Below are 17854 nucleotides of genomic sequence, written 5' to 3' on the forward strand. Positions count from 1 at the left end.
CTTTGCATTGCTCCCAAGCCCCCTCCCCCTGCCTCCCATTGCACCTTGGCTCACATGAAAACAAGTCAGGCAGGAAAAGATCTTCATTCTCTCTGGAGTTTGAGGTCAGGGGTTATGTGGGAATTTGTTTCTTACTGAACTGCTGTTCAAAGGTCACCAAGCCTAAGGCTTTGGGAGTCAGACAGGTCTAGGTTCCCAGGTAGTTCCCGTAGCAAAGTCCATCCACAAATCTGCCCTGCTGAAAGGCACACGGTGCTGAGAATAGTCTCAGTACTGTACACCACACTTTTCAGAGACAGAAGTTAAAGTCCAAATATCTTTGTCAAAAATACCATATTTTTACTGAGAACCAATTCCACTAATCACACAACAAGCACCCAGCTTACAGGCCAAGCAATCACCCCAGGTGCAGCACAGGGCCCCGTCACGTCACCGGGCAGACTCCACTTCCTACGAAGTGTCAAAGCTTTCCTGAAGGATTGTGTTTATGATTTTAAGACAACCGTGTTTCCAAAGAGAAGAAAGAACATTTACTCTCAGAGGCATCGGCCTCCTTCCCAGAAATTGGTCAGTGCCGTCTCTGCTACCCCTAAAGGTGACTTAGTTATGCTCCCTGCTATTGGACAAAGCAGGGAGAACACAAAGACAGCCTGGCCTATCCTATTATGGATTAAACAGCAAGTGAGCATTCGTAGGCCTAGCAACTGATGAATCATACCGGAATGAATTGACTTTGGGGCTGGCCCTTTAAAAATGAAGCATCCTACTTGTTAACTCCTCCTCCAAGGAGGTTCCTTATTAACTGAGAGCTGCTGGCAAAGCCGCGTTTTCGAGCCGGACAGTACCTTCAGCTAGACGCTGAAGGCTCCTCCTGGGGAAGCAGCAGCCTGTCAGCATGGCTCAGGAGTTTGTGAACTGCAAGATCCACCCCGGGAAGGTGGTCGTGTTCATCAAGCCCACCTGCCCCTACTGCAGAAAGACCCAAGAAATCCTCAGCCAGCTGCCTTTCAAGCAGGGGCTTCTGGAATTCGTGGATATCACAGCTACCAACAACACCAATGAGATTCAAGATTATTTACAACAGCTCACAGGAGCGAGAACCGTGAGTGTGTTCAAATGCTAAGGAAACTGCTGGGGGGCTGCTGTTTCCTTTCAGAGCTATCCAGACGCCTGTGCCTTTTCTAGGACGCTGTTGCCAGGACTCTGTCCTTCCAGCCACCGGGAGGGCTTTGCAGGGTGTGGGGGAAGGACCTGAGGGAGACAGTGGTCAAAGGAGTGGGCAGCAGGACTGCCCGGGAGGACCAGAAGGCAGCAGTCTGGTGTGTGGTGCCGAGTCGGTGGGCCTGACAGCTGGGCTGGTAGCAGTTAACTGTGGGTCTGAAGGCTTTGTTTTAAGCACTATTTTGAACGGACAGTTTGGATCTGTCAAGGCAGGAAACAGCCATGAGGCTGGCTGTGGTAGGCAGTGTTATGGAAAGTGGCAGCATGCACACTCTTCCTTCCCTGTTTTCATGCGTCTCAGTGAGGTGTGTGATCCTTCATTTTCTTTTCTCTAGGCTGTATTTATTTATCACCCAGTTTGTTCATTCTTCTCTAGCTCCACTCACTAGAAAAAAAATAAATGTTGCACTCCATTATTTGCCCCTGTGCTGCCTTCATTGCAGGATATTTTCAGGCCTGTTGCTGCTCGGGCCTGGTTATCATAGTAACTTTCTGTATTATATGACAGGCTCTTCCCTGGGAGATCCTGGGTGACCCAGGCTGCAAGAGTACAGTGGCCACTTGAGAGTCCTGTTCTGCAAATACACTGTGCGGCTCTCTCAGAACCCCCTCTTCTCCCTCAGAAAGGCTTTCTTTGTGCCTGGGCTGTGGTGAAGTGGCTGGCCTAACAGACTCAGGCTGGGAGGGTGGGTGAGCTTGTCTCACTGTTACTGGTGTGTTGGAGGACAGCCCGAGCGCCAACAAGCCGAGAACCTGGCCACCTGCCTCCAATACTAATTAAAGAGACACACGACAGTGGAAACACAGAGAAAAAAAAAACTTATTCAACGAGGCTTCACTGGGAAGATGAAACAAAGAGCTTCAGTGACCCCCAAGTCCTGTCTACTCATAGTTACTCCACAGGCCAGAGGTGGGTGACTTCTTCAGTCACCCAGTCACCTCTCACTCTTGCTCTCTGCTACAGGGCCGGCACTGAATTCTGAATCTGGAGTCACGGGCTGGCCTGGGTTGTCGGCAGCCAGAAAGCCCCAGGGGTCCTCCTAGCTCAGCTTCCCCAGCAGTGTGACTTGCACCCAGCTCTTTCTGTGGATTTGGAGGATGAAACTAAGGTCTTCACTCTCATGAGTAAGCACCTTTCTAGCTGATCCGTCTTCCTTCTTAAATAAATAGACAGCAGGAGGGTTACAGGCCAGGTCCAGGAGCCATCTCAGATCCAGTTGGTCTTCCAGCGGCTCAGAACTGTGTGAAATCTCCCCCTGTGTGGTGAGCTCCTTCACTGGCTGGCACCTTCAGCCCTTTCCCAGCACAGGCTCTCTGAGGCTCATTGTTTATACAAACTGATAGCCAAAGGTGTTGGGGGTGGGACTTGTATGGAGTATCCTTTCTCCTGGCAGGGCAGTCATTCCTGTCTACTTAACTCTCTTTCAGGGACATGTGTTGTCAAAAACACATTTCCTACTTGAGCTTAAGTGTGAATATTAAAGAATTTTCTCTGGAGCTGGGCATGGTGGTGCACCCCTGTAATCCAGCCCTCAGGAAGGCAGAGGCAGGCAGATCACTGTGAGTTTGAGGCCAGCCTGTTCTACAAAGCTAGTCCAGGACAGCCAAGGCTACCCAGAAAAACTCTGATTCAGAAAAGAAAATAATTTTTCCCCCTCTGGGTTATTGGTGTAAAGCCTTGGAAATTATCTCATTCAGAAATCTGCATGGTAGTGTGGATCAAAACTGCTATTACAGCTACAGGATGAAGTCCTGGGGCAGGGACACAAGCAGAGTGTGTCCCTGAGTGAGTGAGGAGAAGCGTGAATATTCCCACAGGCCCCTGCTCTCACCATAGTCCTCCCTGACAGCGGCCCCCGAATTTAGCTTGCCAATGGAATCACCTGTAGAAAAGTTTCAGACAGTCCCACGCTCAGGTCACATTGCAGCCTAACTGGCTACTAATCAGCCTCCCAACAGCAGAGGTGGGAGCCAGCCAGCAAGGAGCAGCATGAAATATCTGTAGGTGGCTCCGGTTACAACAGAATTAAGAAAAATGCTGTCTTTAGCCCGGCTGCACTTGTCCGGAGAAAAGACGAAACAAAACCAACAAGACCCAAGTTTCTTCATTTAAGAAATGTTTGCATTGATTTCTCTAGCAACGCTATTTTGTAATGGCCTTTTAACGTTAAAATTACAAACTGTGCGTGTGTACCAGAGGTTGACCTCGGGCTGTTTCTCAATCGCTCCCCACCTTCGGTTTTCTGAGGTAGGATTCTCTCACCGACCCTGCGCCCTCGTCAGTTTGGTTAGACTGGTTAGCCAGTGCGTGCCTGTCTCTCCCTCCACTCCCAGTGTCGTGTGCTGCCATGCCTGACTTTCCCATGGTTCCTGAGGGTCTGCTCTCAGGGCCCTCATGCTGTCCACGGAGCCATAGCTCTGATCCTGCGTATATACTCCCACCCCTCAACAGGTTCTTGAGTCCAAATCCTAGTGCATCTTTTCTGAGGGAGGCATGAATGTTTTCCTCTCACTGCTTCTAGGTTCTGGTGGTCTTTACATTCTAAGAGCATGAGAACTTGAGAGTAGTTAGCTGTTCCAATTTTTCCATGTGACCCATGGGCACGGGTATACAGTAGGCGCTCAGCAGTCTTCAGTCAGGTGGTTTAGCTTCCCGAGGCTCCTACCCTGGAGCTTTCATCTGTTTTTCTCCAAAGTTCTGCCTTTCTCATAAGCTCTTGATAGAACTTTGGTTGCCTCTTACAGGACAACTGTTTTAGCAGCAAAGTGCTTCCATTTTTGTCTGAGAAAGATTATTTTTCCCTCACATTCATAGGACAAATAGTTTTCAACATCTGCAATGTACCAGGCACGTTTCTGCCCAGTGGAAATACAGCCATGAAAAAAAATTGCTACTTTTTAAAATATGCACCTTTATTGGAGAGACAAATAATACAATGAATTGTATATTTCGGAGGTGGCAGAGATGTGTTCACAAAGAAAATTAACTAGGAAAGGAGAGGCAAGATGCAGGCAGCAGGCTATTGTTTTAAATGGTACTATCAGGGCCTCATCAAGGCAAAGGAAAAGGAGACTTGATTTGACCCTTGGAAGGGTCGTTCTGATCATTGTAGCTCATCAACGCAAAAACTGCACTTTCCTCAAAGGAGATGGGCTGTTCTACAGTCACAAGAGAGAGCTTGGCCTGAGAACATGGACCGGGGTTACCTCAGCGTGCATATTCCAACACAGAAGCAGTTTGATTAAATTTTATACTAGCAGAATAGAGCCAAATAAAAGAATAAAAAAAAAAACACCTTGGAAGGAAAATCAAAAGCAGGTTGTAGCTGAGCTTGTGGGCCTCCTATGTTGTTTGATGGCATTCTTACCCCTTTGACTGGTAGCAGTTGGGCTTTATTAAGTTACTACATTCCAAAAGCATTTATCTTTTCATTGGGTGTGACACTGAGGTGGGCAAGGAAAGCTAAAGGTCACCCAAGATAAATTGTAGTGTCAGCCCTGAAACTGCCCACAGCCCACGGGCTTTACGGCCCCCGAAGCTCTAATCAGTTCATCAGCTGCTGTACACACAACTGCTTTCCTGGAATTTTCTTTCATGGGAACAAGAACGAGAGACTAAAGGAGGGACGGGGTCTGGATGGAAACTGAGAGACATTCTGAGGCCGCACAGAATTCAAGTGTGAATGGCGGTCAGTGGTTTGTGGCAGAGGAAGGGTCTTTGAGTCACTGCAGCTGAGGAGCCCATGAGCTCAAAGCCTACCCAAGAGTGGTCAAAAAGTGGAGATGTGGGTGCTGGGAGGATGGCTCAGTGAACAAAGCTTCACCTCACAGGCATAAAGAGAAGAAGTGGCCATGCGCAGGTGACAGCCTGCTTGTAATCCCAGCACAGGAGGGGCATGAGACTCTGCCTCAGGATGCTAGATGGATGGATAGATAGATAGATAGATAGATAGATAGATAGATAGATACAGACAGACAGACAGACAGACAGACTGATGTAATCAAGGAAGATGCTCAGTGTCAGTCTTTGGCCACACACAGGAGAAAGACTCTACAGTGCAGAGAATACTGAGAAAAACGCACTCCAGAAACTCGGACAATGTTACCAAGCGTGGTTAGGGTAGAGATTCTTCCTACCCTGAACAGTAGGTTACTCTGCCTCCTCTCAAGAGAGGGGTGGGCCAGAGTTTTGAGTGACAGGTAGTTTCCTCTTCTTCCTCAGCCTGACTGAAGGCAGCTTTGCTGATGACCAGATCACAGGGGTCCAGGTAGGAGGACAAGGTTCCTTTAGGCTTTCAGACAAACTAGCTTCTTGCCAGACTGTAGAAAATCTCCACCCTGGAGGCAGCTGGATCATGTTTCAGGGTCTGTCTCAGGTTTCAAGGGGGGTGGGGGAGGGTGTATGTTTGTGTGTTAGGGGAGGGTCCCCATCACTGTTCTGTGTAGACCGGTGTTTGAAAGGGGACCAGCATTCCGTGGAGATTTTAGGCTTCTTGCCTCGTCTTCCTGCATTCCTCTCCTTGATGCCTTGTCTTTCTGCATTTTTCTCTTGTAACTAGCAGAAGCAAGGTTGTGTCACTTTCCTTTACAAAATGTCCCACACAGCCACACAGAATTCAAGTGTGAATGGCAGTCAGTTTTCTGGGACTGACGATACTTACTAGATTGACTGGCCAGCAAGGGGTTCTGTGGGTTGTTTTCTAATTCTCGGGCAAGGAGATACCTTAAATAATTTGGATTGTGTCACAGGATTTTTGTTTAGTTATCAACTTTCTATTTTTTAAAGCCCAATTCTCCTTGCACATCCCCCCCCAAAAAAAACATGCTACTAGAATTTATCCACAGTAATTCAACCTCTTTTCTCAACCTTCTCACATTTTAAGTAATTCACTTTGAAGTTCTATACCTTCTGAGGAAAACAGGATGCTCTGAGAAACATTCTCACTCTGTCTGCCCTTCCCCCACCCCGTCTGTCAGGTATGTTCCTTGGGCTCAGCAGGCCTGTCACTTCCTGATCACTTGCCTCTTTCTTCCTTGCCAGTGCCTTCATGTGACATCTCTGGTTTAGAAATTACTTGGCCACAAGGAAGGCACTTCCTCCTTCCTAGGGGGTCTAAAGTGCTCTTCAACTGTCACTCCCACAAGTGGCTGAACTTGGAGAGGAACCCATTCCACAAATACAGTAACCATGTCAGTCTGGCCGAGAAGCAAGAACAGATCACTATCCTTGGAGCCGGAGCTACAATACTTAGGAATTTGACCACAGGCAAGGGATTAAAAGGCTCTCAAACATCACAACACTATCTTCCAGCTGGGGGCAGCTCACCTGTGTGTTAATAACAGGAGGTGCAATAGTTAATAAGCCTGGACCTCCCTTCCGGCTACACTAAGAAACATGCTCCTGATTGCTGTGGCTCAGGATAAGGTCTCAGGTCTGCTTCCAACTGCAGGGAAACCAGAGAGCAGCCTCCTGTGCGATCTGAAAAACATTTTACTTTTTTCCCACCTGGGGCTGAGGAGTCAACAAATGCCCAGTAGCTGCCTCTGAGCTACAACCCAGCTCTAACATTTTTCAACAACTATTTCTACTCTTAGAGCATTGTTTCAAAAGACCTGTCAGAGGTGTACTGTAAAGCAGTTTGTAGAGCTTAAGCATGGTGGGCAGCCTGGGGACCATTAAACTAGTCAGAGGCTCCTTAACTAATATCAGATTTGTTTTTGCAGGTCCCTCGGGTCTTCATTGGTAAAGACTGCATAGGTGGATGCAGCGATCTGGTCGCCATGCAGCAGAATGGGGAGCTGATGACCAGGCTGAAGCAGATTGGAGCTCTCCAGTAATCGAGGGGGTGGCAGGTGAGGATGCCCCAGGCCACTGCGGGACAGTAGCATTCTGCTGCCACTTTCTGTTATGCATGAAGGAGGACATTCTGGGTGGGGGTGGTCTGATGAGAGTCCTGTCAGTGTATCTTCATTTAACAAACTATTATGCTACACATGGCACTAGAAATAAATACACAAAAAGATAACATGGACCTTAGAGTCCATAGAGGCAGACCTATCACAAATGAGTAAGTAATTCCGGAAGCAAGTAGAATAATGTGATGGAAGATGGGGGTGGGGGTGGGGGACTTGGCACCTAAGAATGGCTGAAGAGGGTCTTTCTCAACAGCAGCTGACTGACAAGAACTCAGCTAGCTAAAGATGAAAGAGGGAGATTTGGGAAGCAAGAAAAAGCACTGCCAAGGGATAAACAAAAATCGAGATTGAGAAAAGGCAGGAAGTAAGAAATGTAGACAGGCCACAACACAGAGGCCATGAAAAGGTATGTGATTTTAGTGCCATGTGAAATGGAGCATCTGTTCTTCTTGTATTTATATGGGACCTAACTGACTTCTCAAATGCCAAATCAAAAACCTAAAGGAGATCTTTGGCCCAGCAGAAAACTACAGGAGACTGTTTAGAAAGGAACCAGTGATACTGAGACAATTAGGGTCCCCTCAAGGTTTTTAGCTTTACTGATAAAAGAATTTAAGAATGGGCTCAAAAGGATAATTTTATTAGAATTCAAAAGAAAGTAATGATTCTTTAGCATAAAAGTATTCCAAGAGGCTGTATCACTCACAGATCAACAATGTATCCTATTGGCAATTTACATATGTTGATTGTGATCACTCACCATAGTAAGAGAAGGGAGGACTAAAAAAATACACCTGAGTCTCCGGACCTACAATAGTCAGTATTCATCTTTGGATCCCTATTTGCAGCATCACAGCTGAGGAGCACTGTGTCTGCTCTTAGCTTTCTGGGCTCATGCTGAGTTCTAAATCCTTAAAAACAGTTAGCGGTACCCATTGGCTTCTCTTCTAGAACATGCTTAGCAGTTCAGGCTGAGATTCAGTATGAAAGTGCCATTTCCCCAGCTCTCTCTGCTAAGTGCCACCTCGGGAGCCTGCATCGCCCTATCTGGTCCCTGTTTTCCTGGTAACTCTTTCAAAGGCCACCCGTAACACGCACATCTAAATGACTAGAGGGGGGGTCTGGCGGTGGGAGCGGAAGCTGCACCAATCTGTGCTATGAAATCTAGTTCTTTGTCTCTTTCTTGCCATGCAGACCTCCTCTGAGAGCAGCTGTCAGCCATGCTGATGGCTGATGCCCCCGAGAGCCGACCTACATCACAGTATGTCCTGGTGACTTGGATTCTGAACGAAAACAGCCTTTATTTCTCCTTTTCCTCAGTGTTAAAACTGTTGCAATTTGCCTTTTAACCATGGGGCCAAGAAGCTTAGCAGACCACACTGGTTTGGTTATCCATTCTTCATGTGCCAGCATGTCTCTACCTCTAAGCTCAGGCTTTTCAACCAAGTTTAGCTAAATCTCCAGTGAACCTGTTGCTGGTTTTCTGCTCCTGCTGGTCAGCTAAAATAATTTTGAAGACCTCTGCTTTATAAACTATTGTCAAATCAATGGGTAGTGTACATTTGTTTTCCAGCCACACCCGTGCATTTCCCCCCTGCATGCATGCACCCATCCCACTTCAGCAGTCATGGCTCTGAGGCAGTGTTCTCACCCGTGTCCCCCCAGAACTGACACTTGTGCAAGGATGCTGTTTGAGAAATCAGATGAAGAACTGAGCATAGGTGGCCCTCGCTGTGGCTGCACTGACAGACAGCCCAGCAGATGGCTCATTCAGCTGTCAGTAAAGACTGCTGCCCAGAAAATCCCAAGCAGCTGTGCTATGCTGTGTGTTGATCCCAGCTGGACTACAAAATTAAATATGAAATGCAGAATTGCAGAATCCTCCTTCCAAGAACGCCTGTGAGAAGTTGTTTTCAAAACACTGTCCTAAATAATTTCTTCCATTCATACTTTGACATTTTGCTTTGATGTCTTGATATGATGTTCAGTTGCCGTGGGACTGCAGGTCCCTTCTCTGGTCTTCCGTGAGAAGGGCTCATTCCTAATAAAGATGTATCTGTAGATGACAAATTATTTTTGTCAGGTTGTGTTCTATGTTCTCAGGACTAAAAGGGCTAGTATTCTTGAAGCCTTAGGTCGGGTGGGACAGCTCAGTGGGTAGAGGCACTTGCCCCTCAGCTTGTGATCTGAGTTTTACTCCCAGAGCCCACATGTACATATATGCACATATAAACAACTGTTCTTTTTAAATTGTGTGTACTTATATGTTTCTGCATGTGGTTATGTGCATGTTAGTATGTTCTAGTTCAAGAATAGCCGTACAAACCACTCAGACTCCAGTCTCAGATATAAATGGTTTATTGAATAGTGAATGCAATACCCCAAAACTGGTCACGACCAGGGACACAGAAAGGAACTGGGGAGCCTAACTAACATCTACAAGTTCTCACAGCAGGGTTTCTATAGAAAGAATAAGCTACATGGGGAGGGCAGGAACACTTTGGCTAAGTAGACGAAGTATTACCATCTAACCTTTAAGCTGATTGGTCTTAAGTGAGGTGAGTGAGGTGAGGCTTAGAGTCTTCTAGAGTGCATCCAAAGTGTAGCCAGGTGTGCAGAGAAGAGTGCAACCAGAGTGCAGCCAAGTTAACAGATAATGAAGCATGAGCTATGACACTAGTGAATCGTATAAGGTCAGCTCTGGCAGGCTCTGCTAGTGCCAGCTATGAACAACTGCTGCCAGGAAGCAGAGTTGAAAAGTTTAAAATATTGAACTTAGTTTCACCTTTGAAACAAAATGGAAGCTGACATGGCTGCAGGGATGTCTCAAAGCAGACTTCAATATTCCAGGGAGTAACAGGCAGTTGTTTGCTATCAGTCAAGGCTTCTGTGAACTGAAATCAGGTCCTCTGTGGGAGCAGTAGGCATTCTTAACCACTGAGCCATCCCTATAACCCATGGTCTTTTCCTTTTTTTATTGAAATGAAAAATATTAAATATAATGCCAACTATAGCCAACTGGCTATTATTTAAGATCCAGTAAATACTTCCATTCATGCTTTATGCCCAATGCTGCCCTATGTTCGGCTCTTTCCCCTAAGGGACCTATCTCTTCCCGTTAGCCAAGGCTGCTGGTTGTCAGGATCCACACTGGAGACCAGCAGTTCCTGGGGAGGCAGAAGCAAAGGGTTCTGCCAGACCCTGAAGCCACAAGGGGCTGTCTGTGGCATGTAAAGGGATACTGTGCATGGTGGCACAGGTGTAAACCCCACTCCAGGCTCTTTCCCTGCCTCTTCAGGAGAGATTTCATCTTGATCAGCCTCACAAGGGTAGTCATAGTGGAACTGGGGAAAGCCACAGAAGGGAAAAGAAAAGTGTGCCTCTCGAGAGGAAAATGATGAGATCTTCCAATCAAGGCAGTCTTCACAAAATCAAGGGGACCTTGGCTCTCCTCCTCACTTGCCATAAGGTGGCAAACAGGCTTACTGTGTTTTCGAAGTCATGTCCATGTCCTCCATCTCTTGTGTGAAGGTATGCCCTCCTTACTTAACAAACCGTCATCCTTGCCAGAGAAATCCTTTTCTTATGCCTAAGATACAAAGAGGAAAAGACACACAGGGCTTCCTTCAGCCCTCTTCAGCAGTGAGGAGCAGGAATCTGAGGGGGTGAAAAAGATCTCCACTATTTAACATCAGAGGAAATTAAGCTCCGGAGAGATGCAGAACCCTAGGGAAAGGTGAGTCTTCAGAGATATTGATTGAAAGGGTCATAAGATACATGGTAAATTTTCATTTCACAGTTTTATGTATCAAGAGGATCTATATGGTCTTTTAGCACATTTTTCAATACTTTATTAAAAGTGAGTAATCTACTTACCCAGTTACATTTGTTTCCTGGCTTATGTATGGCATCAAAGGCAGAGAATGAAACAAACCCATTTAAAGAATCATGACCTTGTGCACACAATTATCAGTTCAAAGTCTTTAATTTGCAAAAGTCTTCCAATGTGCCCAGAGGCTTCTGAGCACCACTCTTATCTCAGCAGACCACAGTAACGTGCCCAGCACCTGCAGAGAGAGGTAGTCCCTCCCTCTGAGGAACAGAAGGATTCCTCTGTCCCGGAGGCCGCTGACAGTGGTGCTTTCATGCTCCTGCTCACACAGACCAGCATCCAAAATAGCTGCAGAGTGAGGTTCACTCTTCTGGCATCAATGCTGATGACTACTGGGAAGTGTTTCTCAGACATTTCAAGGGGACGTGAGATCTGGGCTGTGGCTGAGTGTCAGAGTCTGCACACGATGATGCCATGTGCGCAGACCTAGCTACCGCATCTTGGCTACTCACTAAATGTCAAGCACATGCCAAGGTTTTCTGCTTTGGTTTGATTTTTGTAAAGCCTCACTCATGTTGTAGTGATCTACTTGCCTCAGCCTGAATGCTTAAACTAAGAAATGAGCCACCACACCTGTCTTCCATTCCAAGTTTTATTTAAGTTTCACTAGTGTGACCTCACAGTGGTCCTGTAAGCTAATTCTTAGTATATCATACTCATTTTGTAGACCAGGCTGGCCTCGAACTCATAGACATCCACCTGCCTCTGCCTCCCAACTGCTAGGATGAAAGGTATGCACCACCATGCTGAGCCAACCTTACATATTTAACTCTCTGCTTTCCCTAGTGGTTTTCTGTGAGCACAAGACCCTCATGCCCTCTATAGTCATTTATTAACAACCTGGCCTTAGGCCATCATGTAGAGCACTTGTTACAGAATGGTGATGCTGACTGTCCCTGGCCAGATGGGACTGCAGAAATACACAATGATAATAATGGTAATGACAGCAGAGACATGGAGTTCTGAGTCTACTAAGTGCTAAGTCAGTCTTTACAATCTTGCTTACTTCTTCCAATGACACTATGAGGTCAAAGTGTTTATTAGTCTCATTTTCTAAACACGCCAAGTGGAGAAGGGCCATTCACCTTTCTAAGTCACACATGAAGATAAGCTAGGATCTACCAACCTAGTGTGCTTTCAGCACCAACATGTAATTTTTCCAGGCTCATGTAATTCTTTCTAAGGAAAATGATATATGCAGAATGCCTGGCACTCAGTCAGAGCACACTAAATGACAACATTGAAGAAAATAATTTCTGGGATCTTCAGGCCTAACCAGCCTAGAGGGTTCATGCAAGTACCCCTATCCCAAGGCCACAGGTCCCTAAGTCTCCCTAGGCTATGCCTGACATGTCTTTCATGGCTCTCCCTTTCCACACTTGCCCCTGCTGAAACCTCTGCCTAAAAAGTCCCATGAGGACATGACCTCATAGTGTCATTGATATCACATGTTCCTCATGCACCAACCTGGCCCACATTCCCTAGTCAGCTTCCCTGAATGCTAAGCAAAATGAAGCATCTGGACACAGAGTCCTCAACCTGGAGACATGTAGCCTAACTAGTTCACCCACTAACGAGCTGTGTTCTGTTGCATCCAACAGACATCTATTAAGCAACTTCTGTTTTGGTACCAAGAGATATACACAAACAACAAGTAGGTCCAGACTGCTGTGCTAGAGCTGCTTAGGAGCCTGATGTCTACAAAGTCTCCACACAAAACCAAACTTTCTTTCCATATTTACTAGAACTTGTGAGGCTTATGAGAAATTTAATACTTGCTGGTGATGACATGCAGCTCAGAGAGGCATTCAGACAATCGTTCATAATGCCTATTGACATTTAAACAATCATCTTCACAATTTAATTATTGCCAAGGCAACTGTCTTGACTCTTGGTTTCTGGTCCTGCAGCGTTGCTATCATCCTTCCTTATTACAGCTGAAGTCCTGGTGGTGGGCTCTTGGGAGATTTTAGTAGGTACCTTAATTACTTTACTATTGCTGTGAAGAGATATTCAGACCAAGACAACTTATAAAAGAAAGCATTTAATTAGAGGCTTGCTTACAGTTTCTGATGGTTAGTCTATGAGCACCATGGCAGGGGGCAGGAAGGTATGGTGCTGAAGCAGTAGCTGGAGGCAAAGAGAGCCAGACAGGGCCAGGCATATAGGCTTTTGAGACCTTAAAGCCTACCCCTGGTGACAATCTCCAACAAGATCATGCCTTCTAGTCCATCCCAAAAACATTTCCACCAACTAGGAACTAACCATTCAAATACATGAGTCCATGGGGGGGCGTTCTCATTCAAACCACTACAGTTGGTAAGTGAGACCAAATGTCTATTTCTTCTGCAGCAGTTCATCCTTAAAGGAAGGAACCATACATTTAGAAAACCAAGCCTATATCTATCTCTTCTAAGCGAAGGACATGAGCCAAGGATAATGGTATGTTCAGGGGCCCAAGTAACAAAATAGGAAAAATCACATGCAATTTTCAGGAAAATAAAAATTGATTGCAAACATTTTAATTTATGAAAACTGGACATGAGAACATTGTATTTTTGTATAGAGTTTGATAAATGTAAAGTTCTCTGCCAGACTATGTGAAAGGAAGTGCTTACTCATAACTTCCTAGACTCAGTGAGAAGCTGGCTTAGCTACACTTGGCCTTTCTAGGCTTTTCACCTTAAAAACATCATTTGTGACTGGGCTGCAATATTTCTTCCTCTTCTTACAGAGAAGCTGAATGTTTATTGTATATCAGAAGACAATAGAAAGTAGGTAACTCAAAATACAAGTATGAGATAATACCAATTTCTATCATAGTAAAGCCAATGTCTGTATATATTTTAATTTTATGATAAAGCTGAAGTAAAAAATAATGCTTTGCTACCCTATTCTTTCTCTTCATTCACTTCCACTTTCTATTCTATTTCCCCTTCTGAGTAACATTCAAGCCTTCCTTGTTACTTAGCTGCTTTAGTTCTGTGAATTGTCTGACTATCCTGTACTCTATAGTTAATATGCACTTATAAGTGCGTATATACCATGTGTGCCTGTCTGCTTCTGGGATACCTCACTCAGGATAATTTTTTTTCTAGTTCCCTCCACTTGTCTGCAAATTTCATGATTTCCTCATTTTTAATAGCTGAGTAGTATTCCATTGTGTAAATGTGCCACAGTTTCTTTATCCATTCTTCAGTTGATGGATATCTAGGTTGTTTCCAGTTTCTGGATATTACAAATACAGCTGCTATGGACACAGTTGAGCAAGAATCCTTATTGTGTGATAAAGAATCTCTTGGGTATATGCCCAGGAGTGGTGAAGCTGGATCTTGAGGTAGGGCTATTCCCAATTTTCTGAGAAAGCACCAGATTGAGTTCCAAAGTGGTTGTACAAATTTGCATGCCCACCAGCAATGGAAGAGTGTTCCCCTTTCTCCACATCCTCTCCAGCATGTGGGGAGGGAAATAAAAATGGGGATCAGATGTGGGGAGAGTGGGGGAAGGAGACCGGAGGGCTTGGAGAGAGAAGAGAAACTGAGAGTGAGGGCATCTCTGAGACAAGCTGGAGACCTGCCACAGTGTAGGCTCCTGGGAGGGTATGGGAGTGACTCTAGCTGAGACTCCTAGTAGCCGGGGTCACAGAGATTAAAGAGGCCACCTCATAGCCAGACAGGACTTCTAGTGGAGGGAGGGGAACACCAATTCACCCACAAAACCTTAGACCCAAAATGTACCCTACCTACAAGATATGCAGGGATAGATAGAGCAGAGACTGAGGGAATGCCCAAACAATGCCTGGACAAACTTAAGAGCCACCCTATGGGAGAAAGCCAACCCGTGACACTGTTAACAATATTCTGCTATGCTTGCAGACAGGAGCCTAGCATAACTGTCTTCAGAGAGGCTTCATTCAACAGCTGATGGAAAGAGATGCAGAGACCCACAGCCAAACAATAGGTAGAGCTTGGGGAGTTCTGTGGAAGAGTGGGAGAAAGGAGAAAGCTGGAGGATAGCTTGAGAAGACCTACAGAGGAAACTAACCAAAGTCCATGGAGGCTCACAGAAACTGAACCACCAACCAAAGAGCATGCATGGGTTAGACATAGGCCCCTACACTTATATAGCCGATGGGCAGCTTAGTCTTCATGTAGGTCCTAGAGGGGAAGCAGGGCCTGTCTCTGACATGGACTCTGTTGCCTCCTTTTCAATCACAAACTCCTGCCGCAGCTGCCTTTCCTGGCCTCAGAGGAAGAGGATACACTCAGTCCTGATGCAACTTGATGAGCTGGGGTGGGTTGATAGGGGAACTCCTCCTTTTTTCTGAGAAGTAGAGGGGAGGGGAAGGGGGAAAGAGGGGAGGGACCAGAAGGAAAGATGACTAAAATTGGGATGTAAAGTGAATAAAATAATAATAATAATAATAAAAAGAAATACTTTGAGTTCTTCTTGTAAGTACAGCAAATTCCTTTATGAAATGTAACAATATCAAAACTAATAACTGTTTAAGTGTCAATAGATTATTTCTAAGTTCCATGTCATAAAAAGACAATAAAATTCCCTTTGGACTCCTTAAGAAAATCCATATAGACCATTAAAGAAAACTGTGAGCAATCAAATTGGAGAGGTATAGAGCCCAGTCCCAAATGACACATTTGTATCAGAATTCCTGCACCTTAGGCTCAGAGATCCTTGCAGAAGAAAGAGAGAAAACAATGTAGAGGCAGGGGAATCTTTGCTAGAAGACTGTGCCTCCTACTAGTGCCAGCAGCGACACCTGTAAAGTCTCAACAGCATGATTTTGTAAACATGAACCGAACAAAAGCGACATAATAGACATGTTAGTGTGTGTGAGAGAGAAAGAGAGAACTAATGAGCCTTAACCCTAGACAGAGAACTCAGGACCACTGAGGAATGCTGAGAGCAGGAGAAATAGTCTTCCCCAGGGAGGAGCACACCAACTGGTTATCCAATACTAAATTGTCAGCCCTGAAATCACATGCATACTGGTTTTTTTTATTTAATTATTTTTATTTTTATTAATTATAGTTTATTCACTTTATATCCCCCCCGTACCTCCCTCCTTATTCCCCTCCCAATCTCACCCTTCCTCTTCCCTACCCATGTCCTTTTCCCAGTCCACTGAAAAGGAAGGTTCTCCTCCCCTTCCCTCTGACCCTAGTCTATCAGGTCTCATCAGGACTGGCTGCATTGTCTTCCTCTGTGGCCTGGTAAGTCTGTACCCCCCTCAGGGGGAGGTGATCAAAGAGCAGGCCAATCAGTTCATGTCAGAGACAGTCCCTATTACTATGGAGGCCACTTGGATACTGAACTGCCATAGGCTACCTCTGTGCAGGAGTTCCAGGCCATCTCCATGAATGGTCCTTGGCTGGAGTATCAGTTTCAGAAAAGACCCCTGTGCCCAGAAATTTAGGATCTGTCACTGTCCTTGTGCAGCTCCTGTCCTCCCCAGATCCACTTCTTTCATAAGATTCCCTGCAGTGTGCCCAAAGTTTGGCTATGAGTCTCAACATCTGCCTCGATACCCTGCAGGGTAGAGCCTTTCAGATGCCCTCTGTGGTAGAATCCTGTCCTGTTCCCTGTTATCTCCCTCATCCGATGTCTATCTGCTTTACCTTTCTGAATGGGGATTTAGCCAGAGTCCTCCTTCCTGATTAGCTTCCTTAGGTGTACAGATTTTAGTTTGTTTATCCTATCAAAACAAAAAGACTGCCTACAGATTGGGAAAGAATCTTCACCAACCCTACATCTGACAGAGGTCTAATATCCAGTATATATAAAGAACTCAAGAAATTAAACAGCAACAAATCAAGTAATCCAATTAAAAAATGGGGTACAGAGCTAAACAGAATTCTCAATAGAGGAATATCAAATGGCAGAGAAACACTCAAAGAAATGTTCAATGTCCTTAGTCATCAGGGAAATGCAAATCAAAATGACCCTGAGATTTCACTTTACACCCATCAGAATGGCCAAGATAAAAAACTCAAGTGACAACACATGCTGGAGAGGATGTGGAGAAAGGGGAACCCTCCTCCACTGCTGGTAGGAATGTAAACTTATACAACCACTTTGGAAATCAATCTGGCGCTTTCTCAAGCAATAGGAATAGCACTTCCTCAAGATCCAGCTATACCACTCCTAGGCATATATCCAAAAGATGTTCAAGTATACAACAAGGACATTTGCTCAACCATGTTTGTAGCAGCTTTATTTGTAATAGCCAGAAGCTGGAAACAGCCCAGATGCCCCTCAGTTGAAGAATTAGGATGCAGAAATCTATACAATGGAATATTACTCAGTGATAAAAAACAAGGAAATCATGAAATTTGCAGGTAAATGGTGGGAACTGGAAGAGATCATCCTGAGTGAGGTATCCCAGGAGCAGAAAGACACACAGGGTATATACTCACTCATAAGTGGATACTAGACACATAGCACACTGTTAGGCCTCAAACCCAGGACAAGTCTCACTCAATACCCGTGCCTCCTCCCAGCACTTCTCACCCTGCCCCCACTCCAAACCTCTCCCTCCCCAGGGCTGGGCTTCCGATTCCCTTTCCCCAGCCTGATTCCTATATCGCCATTTTGGCTCCAGCAGTCTCTTGGCCTCTTGGCCCCAGGTTCGTTCTGTCTTTTTCTCTGCCTCCTCTCTCTGTCTCTGCCTCCTCTCTCTGTCTCTATCTTTCTCTCTCTGTCTGTCTCTGCCTCTGTGTATGTGTGTGTGTGTCTTTCTCTGTCTATGTATCTCAGCAGCCACTCCTCTCTTCCTTTCCCTCCCACTCTCTCCTTTCATAGTCTGGT

The 17854-nt window shown here is 45.6% G+C and overlaps 1 protein-coding gene across 1 annotated transcript; it reads left to right on the plus strand.

The window, feature by feature from the left end:
- Positions 1-782: 782 nt before the first annotated feature.
- Positions 783-9207, plus strand: Glrx (glutaredoxin). The gene is made up of 3 exons (XM_021645617.2): positions 783-1102; positions 6946-7074; positions 8332-9207. Exons 1-2 carry the CDS (start codon positions 896-898, stop codon positions 7057-7059), a joined length of 321 nt encoding a protein of 106 aa, XP_021501292.1. The 5' UTR covers positions 783-895; the 3' UTR covers positions 7060-7074; positions 8332-9207.
- The last annotated feature ends 8647 nt before the right edge of the window (positions 9208-17854 follow it).

Source organism: Meriones unguiculatus, chromosome 5, assembly GCF_030254825.1.
Source record: "Meriones unguiculatus strain TT.TT164.6M chromosome 5, Bangor_MerUng_6.1, whole genome shotgun sequence".
NCBI classification, from domain to species: domain Eukaryota; kingdom Metazoa; phylum Chordata; class Mammalia; order Rodentia; family Muridae; genus Meriones; species Meriones unguiculatus.

Coding starts and splice junctions, on each gene's coding strand:
- Glrx (XM_021645617.2), top strand. CDS start 896: ATGGCTCAGGAGTTTGTGAACTGCAAGATCCACCCCGGGAAGGTGGTC. Junction 1,103..6,945: donor AGCTCACAGGAGCGAGAACC/GTGAGTGTGTTC, acceptor TTGTTTTTGCAG/GTCCCTCGGGTCTTCATTGG.